This window comes from Rattus norvegicus, chromosome 4 (assembly GCF_036323735.1).
Source record: "Rattus norvegicus strain BN/NHsdMcwi chromosome 4, GRCr8, whole genome shotgun sequence".
In the NCBI taxonomy this organism is placed as follows: Eukaryota; Metazoa; Chordata; class Mammalia; order Rodentia; family Muridae; genus Rattus; species Rattus norvegicus.
This window is the reverse complement of record NC_086022.1, coordinates 54,267,940-54,281,615: the sequence shown is the minus strand read 5'-3', so window position 1 is coordinate 54,281,615 and position 13,676 is coordinate 54,267,940. Positions and strand designations below refer to the sequence as shown.

The 13,676-nt window shown below is 35.5% G+C and overlaps 1 protein-coding gene across 1 annotated transcript; it reads right to left on the bottom strand.

Moving 5' to 3' along the window:
• Nucleotides 1-3,160: 3,160 nt before the first annotated feature.
• Spam1 (sperm adhesion molecule 1) lies at nt 3,161-13,329 on the bottom strand. The gene is made up of 4 exons (NM_053967.2): nt 13,195-13,329; nt 6,906-8,047; nt 5,990-6,079; nt 3,161-3,895 (listed from the first exon to the last, which is right to left on the bottom strand). Exons 2-4 carry the CDS (start codon nt 7,857-7,859, stop codon nt 3,401-3,403), a joined length of 1,539 nt encoding a protein of 512 aa, NP_446419.1. The 5' UTR covers nt 7,860-8,047; nt 13,195-13,329; the 3' UTR covers nt 3,161-3,400.
• Between the last annotated feature and the right edge of the window lie 347 nt (nt 13,330-13,676).

The window sequence follows — 13,676 nt, the reverse complement described above, 5'->3', positions numbered from 1 at the left end:
CACCTCATGAAATTTGAAAATTTGGTTGGAATTAGAAAATAAATCTTATGTTGAGACAAGAACAGAAGGGATCATGTGAAGGGAATAGAGGAGAGTGTATAGGAGGAGACAGCTGGAATTGGGGGGCATTGGGGATGGGAACCTAGTACAGTGGATCCTAGTGAGAATTCCTAGTGGTGGAGAGTACAAAGTCTGAACTGGCCATCTTTTGTAGCGAGGCAAGGCTTCCAGTAGTGAGATTGGGTTAGATTTGGTTCAGTTCTTAACCAAGGAAGTCCCATGAAGATCCATAAACAATCTAGGCAGATGCTAGGTTGGAAGTTTGCTCCCTGAAAACTATCAGTGGGGCTCCATTGTGCTCAGCTCACTGAATGTAGAGTGGTCCATTGGATGTGTACACGGAGCCTTCACCCCGACATTCTAGTCTCTTTGGTGTGAAATGTTACTCTGAAGGCTATGGAAAGAGAAACCTGGAAACCAACGAAGTCCCATAACCCTCTGTCTACAATCTTTTCTGCCTGCAAGATATACTGGGGCATTAGTGGCACAGAACCTGTGGGAGTGGCCAACCAATATTTGATCAAACTAGAGGCCCACACTATGAGAAGGAGCCCACCACCCGACACTGGCTGGCTGGCCACCCTGACAGCTGGATACCCTGGAGAAATATGGTAGAATCAAACACAGCTAGAAAAAATTTTAATGAACAGATTCTTAATAATATTCTGCTATACTCATAGATCAGTTACTTTTCCAATCATCGCCAGAGCGGCTTCCTCAGACAACAGATGGAAGGAAGTACAGAGACAGGAAGACTATCAGACATTATGTGAAGAGAAAGTCTTAATTGAAAGTCTCCACCAGGTCCCTTCCCTCAGAAACTGGGGAAACCCTATTGGAGAAGAGAGGAATGTCTGTAGGAGTCATAAGGGATGGAGACATGACCCATTGAATCAGCTAAGCAGGGCTCACATGGACTCACAGAGACTGAATGGCAAGCATGGAGTCTGCTTGATGCATATATGTTATAACTGTTAGCTTGATGTTTCTGTGAGACTCCTAACAGTGGTAACTCATGTATCTGTAACTCCTTTACCTGCTCTTGAGACTCTTTCCCTCCTATTGGTTTGCCTTGTCCAGCCTCTATATGACAGCTTCTGCCTTGTCTTATTGTATCTTGTTTTGTCCTTTTTATCTCTTCTCTTGGAGGCCTACTCTTTTCTGGAGAGTAAATGGAAGGATGTTGGATCTAGTGGGGAGGGCATAGGGAGGGAAGTGAAGAGGAATAGAAGGAGTAGTAACTACAGCTGGGATGTATATTGTGAGAGGTTCTGTTTTTAATAATAAAAAGCTTAAGAACATAATTTGGATCATTCATATTGCAACTCCATCCTACTTTACATTTCGATAAACCTGTCCATATATCTGTAGGGAGAATCTCTTATGTCTATATGGATATGGTACCTGTAAATAATGAAACTGATGGCCTATGACTTAGGCAGGAAATAGGGGGTGGAACATCTGGAAGGCAGAAAGGATTCTGGGATAGTGCCAGGTGGGAGATTCACCCTAGAAGATGTGATGAGACAGATGCATGTTGCCTAGCCACAGGTAACCAAGCACACAGCAAAGTGTAGATTAAAATAAATGGGTTATTTTAAAAGTTATGATCTAGTCAGAGAAGAGACTAGCTATATGGCCAATGTATTTGTAAATATATTTTGAGCCTTAGTTTTAGGAGCATGAGTCTGGGAGGTACAACCAGACCAGACTTCTACAGCAGAGGGAAGAGAAACTGTAGTTGGGATGTATTTTATGAGAGAAACTATTTGTAATAATAAAAAAAGCTTAAGAATATAAAATTTGGATCATACATTTTGCTTTTCTAGCTCCATTCTACCTCACATTCTGATAAACCAATCTATATATCCTGTCCTCTCCCAGTCATTACCAAAAACTGTTTAACTAACTGATGTATTCATTGGTTTAAAAATAGAATTGTAAGAGCAGTGGAAGCTAAGCTTCCAGTCATGTAAGTTGGCCCCAATCATTCCCAAATTCATAGTCTTGTGCTAAGTTCCCATTAGCTTTTATTCAGTCAATAAACATTCAACAGACTAGTGTGAAGTATCAGGTACTGCTTATCACAATATAAATATAAGTGTAATAATTAGATAATATCCATGTCCTCATGGACAGTAGTGGGGTGGGGAGAAATAGATACATAATGTTGTGTGTGAGTTCAGGAAATGGAGAACACCCAAAGAAGTAGAATTATCTTCACCATAAAGTCCCAAATTTTCAGTGTGGGTCACAAAAGTTACGTTGTTCAGATATTTGCTTAACACTACATTTATTAGTATATTCCATGTACTCTTTTTCTATGGCCTAGTAACTACTAATCTTTTAAAATAACTTTGACATCATGTCCTTCAGGAATCTCTGACAACACCAAATTCTTCTTTGCACATTGGAGCCCTTTGTCATAGCATAGAAAACACATTATGTCATCTTTCCAACGTTTATTTCTTTCATCTTCAGATGTATAGCAAACTCACTGATAGTTAAGAATACACTACATCACTTGGACTCAGTAATACTGAATATGAAAACTGAATTTGTGTTTGAGGAAGGAGATGATAAGACATGAGGTGCCATTCCAGCTATTAGATTTCTGCTCCCAGATGACAGAGACTGCAGAGTTTGAGAAAGCCCAGGTGGTAAGGGAACACTTCCCATTCACTACCATTGCAATCATTAATTGGAACAAAATGTTTCAGAGTTAATTCACTGATCTTCCCAGCACACCTGGATGATAATGTTCCTTAAATATTATAAGACAGGCAAAGGATTGATGTAATAAGCATTTTCAGACACAGAAATTAAACTTGACAAGAATGACAAGAAAATTAGAGTACTTTATAAAGCTAAATACTGAAAATATTAAATCATATACAAAAATAGAATTATCATTTTGGACTGAGCTATCTGTAAAACAGTTATAAAAAATTTTCAAAATGAAGTAACTGAAAACCATAGTACTATAAGTAAACGAATAGACTTGAGGCATTCCATTTCTTAAAAAAGCACAGAAGTTTTTTTATCTTCATATTTATTTAGTTATATTTAAAGCAATGACAGACTATTGAGAGTACACCAATTTATAGTTAGTTATTTTATTCAGTTTTCATTCTCTTTAAACAAAAAATAATCTCTAAGTTCAGTAGCCTTGCTTGCAATCAGTCTTTGGTGGAAGAGTATATAATTTGTCTTTGAAACTCAAAAATAGAATCTTGATTATTAAAATTGAATTGCTTTTGCAAAATAGAATCACATTCATAATCCCAAATTACCGAGGCCTGCAAAAAAATAATATAGCAAATGCTCTGGATAGAGAAAACTAAGGAGTACTGACTAGCATCTTCCACGGAAAAACAAAAATATCATGTGGTAGATGGTGCAAGATGTGAGCAAGTGTTGTCATAAGGAGGAGGCCTTTGCCAGGTAGGAGGTGGAATGCTGAGTTGGGTCCTAGCGTGGCTTTTATACAAACATTGTCACCCATGCACACATTCACATCTTGTATACTTCGCATATCAGATGTCTCCTCACATGTCATTTTGCTAAAACAGCTGCATTTAAAATGTTCAGAAAAGTATTCCAAGTCTTTAACCTCGGGCTTGCCAAGAACTTCATACTTTCCAGCTTCTGTTACATTAATAGAAAAACTACTTGGATCCAAGTGAAGATATGCATCTGAACTTTCTGTTTTTCTCGAACACATGCCTTTCTCCTTACAAAGTGTTTGACTGCACATTTTGGCTGCTAGGGTGACATTGACTATGTATGGATTCAGGGTTGTCTTCATGTATTGACGTAGGATTGGGCAACCTGCCTGTAAAATAATAAGACAGTCAGCATAATAAGGCACAAGTTCTTCTATGAACAGATATAATATAGTAAGTAACTCTTAAGGACGAATGAAACATTTGACTTACCAAGTGATAGGACATACTTCTTCTCTTTAACAAGCAACTAGTTTGTAATGTGTAAGTTTATTGGGCTACTGAAGAATTGATTAGTTGAGGTTTAAGTTATCCTAGCCTTCATTTTCCCCAATAATTCATAAATTAATCAAAGGAATAGAGTGTTATAGCTGTTAAGACTATGGGCTTTGAGGTTAACTTGTCCGATAATAGTACCACCTTCATTAATGACCATATCTGCCAACCTAGGGTATCTCACAACCTTTCTAAATCTTAGTTTGTTCTCTGGATCACTTCAGAAAAACTAGTTATTTGGTTCCATCACTTGTAAATTAGTGATGATTTTGAAACCTGCCTCACAGAGTTATTGTGAAGATAAATTATAAATAGGTATAGTATCTACCACATCCTCAGTTAACTCTCAGTCATAGAGAGTTGAAACAAAAACTCTTGTCAGATGAATTTATATATCATTATATATAGCTCCAAGACTGATGACTAAAATGATATAGAGTCAAGCATGTATAAAGACAATTCTTTGACAAACTGTAGATTACAGTGATAAGAAGCAGAAGTAATCCATCTTAACAGTACTGTGTTCTAAAACTTGAATATTAGCCTTTAAAATAAATAGAAGACAGTCCTAGTCTCTCACAATGAAAAGTTCTACTAAATGGGCTGACTGTGGTAGCACATTGCCAAAAAACTGATAGAGAATCCTGGCAGCTCTGATTTGAATCTACATTTGCTATTTTCCTTGATCTGACATTCTATTGTTAGTCAGTATTTTCCTGGCAAATATATCTGCCCTCTAGTCCCTAGAGAACCTTCTATCAGGAGTTCAAGATCAACCTCAGCAACATAGCAAATAATGGCCAACCAACATATGCTACATAAAACTATGAAAACATACATAGAAGGAACATTATGTAGACTAAGTGGGTTATATTTAGAAATATGTGTGTGTCAACAATTAATTGGAAAAATAGATTAATATTAATGAATGGGAAAGGGTATTTGGGAAGTTTTGCAGGGAGAAAAGGGAAGGTTGAAATAGAATTATAACAATCTAAGAAATCTATATACTTTTCTATATCTATATAGATTTTGTGTATATATATAATCTAAAATATATAAGTAAATAAAAAATGAATCACTACTACTAACTCTATAACAGAAGATCCAGAACCTTAAAAAGCCCAAGACCTCTAGAAGACAGAAATGACCCTCAGTCAACCATCATCAGTCAGGCAAACAAAAAGACAAGAGTTAAACAAAAGGCATACTAGAGAAAGATGATTTGATGATAGTTTTATATGTACATTATGGAAAGATATACACTTTCAATCTAAAAACTACTATATAATTATACCTACAACGTTACCAAGCAATTATACTAAATGCAGAGTTAGGAACTGAGAACACTCCTGCTTTATAGCATAAGCATATAAAGTGAGTAGCATCTATTCTAGAGTGTTCAACCCGTGCAGATACAACAGATATATACAACCTCAGGCATTAAGGTACACATGAAGTAAAACAGCTGGCATATTTTGAGCATTAGTTATTTTGGGTTTTAACACAATGTATCTTATTGTGACTTTTTTTTCATTCTTTTTTTTCTTTTTTTTTTTTCCAGAGCTGGGGACCGAACCCAGGGCCTTGCGCTTGCTAGGCAAGCGCTCTATCACTGAGCTAAATCCCCAACCCCTTATTGTGACTTTTTATTCATTAATTTTAATAATGATGACTCACAAAAATTCCTGAATATTAAATATTCAAGTTTTATATAAGATAAGGCTGGCTATTTCTCACCACTGGAAGACAAATACATTTTCTACTTCATAATAAGAGATGCAGCACAACTCGATTTGGCAAATTCTGAGCATCTACTGTTTGCCCACGAGAGTACTTAACATAGACAGTACTTAACAGAATACTTCTCTTAACACCATCTCCAAAGGATAAAATTATTTCATCTACTTCCAACCAATTCAACTTACCGAACGTTGTGCTAAAGACATAGCATCCCATATTATAATTCCAGAGGTACCCTGAGCAACAATTTCACCAATTGTATTCACAAGATCATCCTGGCAAAGGTTATAAGAGTTAGCAGGAAGTAACAATGGAATCATTTACACAGGACAACATCAACAAAGCAAGCATGTTAATCCAACAATAATACTTTAAATATTTTTTCACCCTTTAAATCTGTTTTTAATATTTTTTAACTTATTCACTTAACATCCCGCTGACTGTTCCCTCCTGGTCACCACCTCCTGGTCACCTCCTCCTACCCTTCCCCCATTCCCTCTTCTCCTTATATTCTGAGCAGGTGTGGCCCTCCACACACCATAGTACTTCAAGTCTCTGCCAGGCTAGGTTCTTCCTCTCCCACTGAGATCAGACAAGGCAGCCCAGCTAGAAGAACATATCCCACGTACAGGCAACACCTTTTAGGATAGCTCCTGTTCCAGTTGTTTGGGACCTACATGAAGACCAAGCTGCACATCTGCTATATATATATATATATATATATATATATATATATATATATATATATATATATATATATATATATATATATATGGAGAGACCTAGGTCCAGCCCTATATGTTCTTGAGTTGGTGGATCTGACTCTTTGGGCTTTCTTTACTATTTTAAAGGGAAAAAAAGGCTATTATCATAATTACTTCTACTGGCAATATCCATGAAATAAAAACAAAAGTTAAAATGTCTATATTTTATGATTCTCCATGGTCTCTAACAGGTCATATAATTACAATAAGCACTAAAAATGTAGTAATTCTACCTCTTTTGGAGACCATACTGATATCATTCTGAACTATATGTCCTTTAAAAACATTAATTTCCAGTAAACATCATGTATAAATACATCAAGAATCATTTGTTTACCTCTAGAAGGTATTCAGAGACATGATCAGTGAAAACAAGACGGATATAGACAAAAATTGGAACTGGATTCGATTCATCTGAAACTTTGGACACTCTGATAGATTCTAAAACTCGGTAGCGGACATAAAGGGTTGCTTTTCGACTCGACTTCAAATCTTTCTTCAAATAGACAGATGGGTAAAGGCCCGTGCTTTCTTTCCATAGCCAGTCAAGATCATCGTTTCGTTTCTTTTCCACATCAGGGCATTGGCCATCATAGTTATCGACTTGAAATTTATTGTTATAACAATCAGGAAATAGATAAAAACCCCATAAGTGCTTTGGTCGAATATGTTTCCCCAATTTTAAAGTCCCTTCCATAAACTCTTTAGCTGCCCCTTCAAATTGTGCTTTGGCTCTCACAGTAGCTTCTGTGATATTAATTGCTGGATCAGCTGCCTGGACCAATTCAATAGACTTATTCCTGTAAATATCCTTAGGTGTCCAGTTTCTCATCCAGGTAGGCCTCCATTCTTCCCAGTCAATGATAGCTAAACCCAGTTTGTCTGTTGGTATGTAACGCTCTACGTCTTCCTTAGCTTTCACCAAATGAGTTGTCAAATCCCCCTTCTGAGGTATTCCTCCATGATGTTCTGTTTGCTGTGCATCTATGTGAGGATAGTTACCAAGTCGATCAACATAAAATAATGTGACAGGCTGCCCTATGGCAGTTTTCCGGGGGCTTCCAATTAAAGAGAAGAAGCTCAGATCTATTGGTTCAGTAACGTTTTCTACACAAGCTTCAGTTGGAACATTCCAGACCCAAACGAAAGTTGTATCTGACAGAACTGGTGTTGCCCTATAATCCACAGTCAAGGAATATGGAATGAAAAGAAAGATTAACACTGTTTGGAATGTGCCCCCAGACTCAGCAAAGCTCCTCCAAAAGAGCCACTTAAATTGCAACTCTCCCATTACGGAGAATAATTACTATGTAAGCACTTATTTCTTCTTATATACTTCAGTCTGTCCAGAATTTGATGCAATAGATTAGAAGGATTGTGACATGTGGGAGAATAAAGTATGTGACTAATTTACACAGAAGATTCTTCTTCTTGTGTTACGTTTCAGGAATATCTTGCGGCAAGTTAAAACATCCAGAACTGAAAAAAAAAAAAGACAAATATGAAATTCTCTGTAGTCACGTGAGAGCTTTAGCAATTCCAATTTATGCAAGGAGTTTAAATTAATTTCAAAAGGTAGAAGACTTTATTTGAAGTATTTAAAGCAATAAGTTTTTTCCCTTGTAATGATAAACTTCTGTAATAGTCAACACTTATCTGCCAAAATCATTCCTGATCCCACAGAAAACTGAATGTATTTATTTTTCTTACTTCATTTCCAGATATATAGGGTATGTTATCTATCAATATTTTAGAAAATACCAGTTAAAGGGATGTAAATTTGTATTTACTGTTTGTGAAAAACCACTCTGTCGTGATCTGCCAATTTTTTAAAACAACCTTTCACAGAATTTGAAGAAAAATACTTTTTTATAGTTCTTTTATGACTGTGTATGTAAATGTGAGGGTGGTATTGGGAAATGAGCCTAAGTCCTTGCATATGCTAGGAAAACATTCAAATGAGTTAAATTTCCAGTAATTTGTTTGTTTGATCATCCATTGACTCATTTATTAGGTCATGGTATTGTTAAGTTCCCTGGATATCCTGGAACTCATAATCCTTGTACCTCAGCCTCTCAAATCCCTGGGATTATTTGTCTACCACCATCCCTGTTTCTTTTTTTCTTTTTTTCTTTCTTTTATTTTTTTTTATGATGTGGACCTCAACCATCACTGTTTCTAATGCTTGTTCTTTCTTCCCACTTTATTATTACTCTTCTGTCGGGGACAGTACAAGAGAGAGGAAAAGTCATTTTTCCCCACAAGTAATATAATAATTGAATATAAGTTTATTATCCCCTTAGGATACTGCCAAATCAAATCTTACAAAGATGTCCTCTCGCTGTTAAAATTAACAAATGACTCTTGATTGACTCTAAACTTGTTAAATAAAAATATGAGAGGAATTCTGATCTTTAAATACTGTTTCAGAAAGCAAGACTGTGTTGTCATTCTGATGGATGACACTGAAGTGTGACAGCAATGAAATGGTCTGAGGTAAGAATCAGAGATTAAAACAGAGGGAGGTTCTACATTAGTTAAATTATCCCTTAATCTTGCCCACAAGAGACTATTACTTTGTTTTGTCTTAACCTCAACAAAGATCATATGTTTCATGTGGACAAAGAATGGAACAATGAAGTAACCTCTTTGGCAGGAGTGCTTAATCAGCTCCTGAACCTGAGAACCCTTCTGGATGAATCTAACTAGAAAACCATTACATACATACATACATACATACATACATACATACATACATACATACATAGGAAAGTAATAGTAAGTCCCACCCTTTGTACTTTTTCAAAATTGAAAGTCACAACTATATGTCATGTTCCTACCAAAATTCATTTTCATAGCTCTTAATGAGCACATGAGGAAAAATGAATAACAGAAGTAGATTTAAGTAGAGTGAGGATAAGTTAGGACAGAATGGGATAGAGTGCCAAGCACCAGTGCGGTGGATAAATAATGAGGCTGTAATCATATGGGCACTTTCAGTGATCCTGTGTTAGGAAAACAAAGAATCCATTAACTCCCACTCTCATGTCACATCCAACACAGAAGACTTCTGTGACCTTAAAAAGTGTGAAGGTCTCTCTTTACCTACAAACAATGAGTTCTAAGACAGACAACAATTAGGTATTCTCAAACCCAATGTAACTCTGACCCTGTAGATCCTCAGACGCAGAGCTTCTGTGCTAATAGCTCAGTACAGAATTTCTTTTCCCCATCAAGAGGCAGCCACAGAATGCAGGTGATTTTGACCAACTCGGTAAAACATTAAGTTTCCCACAGCTCTCTCTCTGGGCTTTCTTACTTTCCTTAAACACAGAACTTCAGGGAACAGATTTAGCAGATTGTCATAAGTGATGCTTCAAAGTACAAGAGTAGGGAGATACATAGGATCAATCGGTAAGAGAAGCTGGTCAAAGCTTCATACTTTCCCAAGTGAACCTCCATTCAAGAATCTTCACAAGGTCCTCTATGACCTGAGAATCCCCAAATTCTATCAAAGTTTGATAGTGACTTTATGGCATAGGCATGGTGGAAGCATTGATATCTATTTAAAATGAGATTAGACCAAAAAAAGAGCTAATTGCCTATAAACTGATACTCTCCTTTATCTCTTGGTGGAACTCAATCTCATCATAGTTGGTATGGAACAACAGCTTTGGAAAAAAGTCTTATCTTTCTCTATCAAAGAAGGGGAATTCTTGGAATATATGACACAATTTATATACAACAATGTCATAGTTATATATTATTTTGTTTATACTGACTACAAGTGAATGTATATGTATGTACAGTATAAACCAGTTCGATAGACAATATTTTTGGAACTTGAAACATTTTAATGTGCATCCTAAAATAAAAAGCCACTCTAATTAATTGTGCACAGGCAGGTTATTTATTGTCTTCAACTTAATCTCTTTAGCAACCAGAAACTCTTATCTGAGTATTCCTTAACTAATATCTGTAATACCCATACTGCACAAAGCAATTGAATTTTCTAGGTAGAACCAAGAGGCATACAGTTAGACTCAATTCTCAGTCAGCTTACTCAAAATTTGCAACCTTGCTGCATTTTACATGTTTTCCTTTACATATTTAACTACAATATATAGCTTATACAGGTGAGCAGTGGTGGCACACACCTTTAAGCTCAGCACTTGGGAGCCAGAGGCCAGCAGATCTCTGTGAGTTCAAGGCCAGCTTCACAGAGCATGTTCCAAGACAACTAGGGCTACACAGAGAAACCCTATCTTGAAAAACCATACTTTACATATACTATATATTATATGTAAAATATATAAAAACTAAATAATATATAAAATATATAAGTACATAAAATACATAAAAACCACATTATATATATAATCCATATATAATATATCTATAAACCTATAGTTTTTATAATCTACTATACATGGATTATCCATATAATATACATTCATATATTATATGTATATATAATATATGAATTATAAAGAACTATATATATGGATTACATATAATCTATATATAAATATATATATGGATTACAAAAAACTATATATAAGGTCCCTTATGATATTATAAGAATATATATAAACCTCTTGGGGTAATAGTTTTAAAGAAATTCATAATACAACACCCTAAAACATAATGATATGGCATTTTAAGCTAATGAAAATTGATTGAATGCATGTGAAAAGAGCTTTCTGATCTATCCCAGAACAAAATATCTATCATAATGAGGCTATCTTCTTTGTACTAAGAATATGTCTCATAAGTTGAGACTGGGTGACTGTTAAAGTGAACCAGTACTAACAAACATACTTCATGTCCTTTATTGTCAAATAGTTTCTACATATGCCTTCTGGTCATATGCCACACATTCCTTCCTTTAGAAATTTTCACTGGTTTCATTTGTTCTTCATAATGAATCTTTCTTTAAAAACCTATTAGGATCTTGGTTGTAGATATTTCTTTTTTTTTTCATCTTTATTAACTTGGGTATTTCTTCTTTACATTTCCATTGTTATTCTCTTTCCTGGTTTCTGGGCCAACATCCCCCTAACCCCTCCCCCTCCCCTTCTCTATGGGTGATCCCCTCCCCATCCTCCCCCCATTAGATATTAGATATTAGATATTAGAGCAGAGTCTCTCAAGTATTTTAGCAAACCTTTATCTCAAAAAAATAAACCATTATCGTTCATAATAGTAGCAAACTTATAGTTATTAAATAGCAACAAAAATATTTTTTAGGGTTGCAAGTCCCCATAACATGAGAAACTGAATTGAAGGGCTGTAGCATTAAGAAAGATGAGAACCACTGCTTTACAGGGTTTTTTTTATAGAGTTTCCTATGTATGTGAAAAATACTGAGGAATGTTTAGACTTCCTCCTATTTACCTGTCAGTAAATCAAGTTATCATGACCCACATATACAGAATTTCAGAGACAAGATAAAGCTTCTTTCTTTTGCTTTGGGTCTAACAAAATGAGTTACCACTGCCTAAGACAGACTGCTTACTCCACAAGTTACAGGTAACACTTGGAGACACAGAGTCAGCAAAAGGCAAGATGCTATTACTACATCAGCCTCCCAGAGCTCTGCCTGTAGAGTATGGACAACTAAAGCAAAGCTGTTACTGGAGGGGGCTTACTTGCTGAAGAGGAACCCTCTCCCCTTGTTCTATCTCATCTGCACTTTTAGAGTCTGTCATGTTGGTATTAGCACCTAGAAACCTATGAATTTCTAATCTCTTCTGACATTCCAATCACACATGGACATTAAATTGCTATGATGTTTCAAACCATGGTAGGCTAAGGTATAAAAGGCAATTGATTCTACCCTAGCATTCACACTGGGACCAAATTTCTTCACTATTCATCATTTATGAATATCACTACATTTCTTGTAATCAACGCACCTGAGAGAATCCCCAATTCTCCCAGTGCTGTAAAGACACACTACTTGATTTTATAGACTTATCTTCTATCCTTGGCAATTCCTACTCTTTGTTTGCTGTCTGGATGTTTGATAGATGGAATAAATATAAATTCAGATAACCATGCTTCCATTATGTCAGTGAAATATTTTAGAAATTGATATCATTCCTTACTTTGACATTGTTTATGGATTGAATTTGTCTAAAGAACTCACTTTTGCCATGTATAAAACACTTGTACCAAAATCATCTGTGATATTCATATTAGTTTTCTGTCCTATAACAATGTCAAGAATTGTGACAAATAGAACATAATATCTTAAATATAGAAATAAGCTTATATTAAAAACTCAGTTAGTTGTACTTAGATGATCTAGGGGATTGATTACATTGATCCTTATAAAACTCTGAATTTCAATTATGAGGCATAAATAAAAATTTTCTAGAATAGATTTAAAGAAATCTTTTAATTAACAGCATCTTTGAATTTTGAGTTCCTGAGTTAAACGAATTTTTAAGGGATTTAAATGGATAATTTGACACTACCACTTGCAAATTATGAGAACTGAAACACAGTAGGGTAATATCATCAGTTAGAAAAATATACCTTCCATTAAGTGACAATTTTCATCACTTTCACCTAAAAAAATGAATATCAAGAAATTTATAATAAAGCACGTATACTATTACCTTGCTGGAAACTTAGAATCACTTGCCTACCATCTGCATCTCCATCATAACAAAAGAAAATCTTAATTCATGTGAGTCATGGTCAACCTAAATCTACTCAAGCGACCTAGACCAAGGCAAGGTCTACAGAGGACTTTATAGGTTGGATGTCATGCAAATTCCAAGGTTCTAGAAGCAGATGACATCACAAAGTGAATTGATTCTCCCAAGTTCACAGACCACCCCTTTCCCCACTTCCTTCAATTATCCCTTCCTAACAAAAGTTTTAAGGTTCTCTCCTTTCCTATGAAGTCTGACTGATAACTACTTTTCTCAATTTAGTCAGCTTTCAAACATATGACTCTCCTTCTAACTGTATTGTTCTCTGAATCAATCACAAAAACCACACAACCCAAGCCCATGTCATATAAACTAATCCCTCTGATAGAAATTGCAGCATGTAGGTAGCATGAAGCATTATGTAATTAGCTTTCATCCCTACA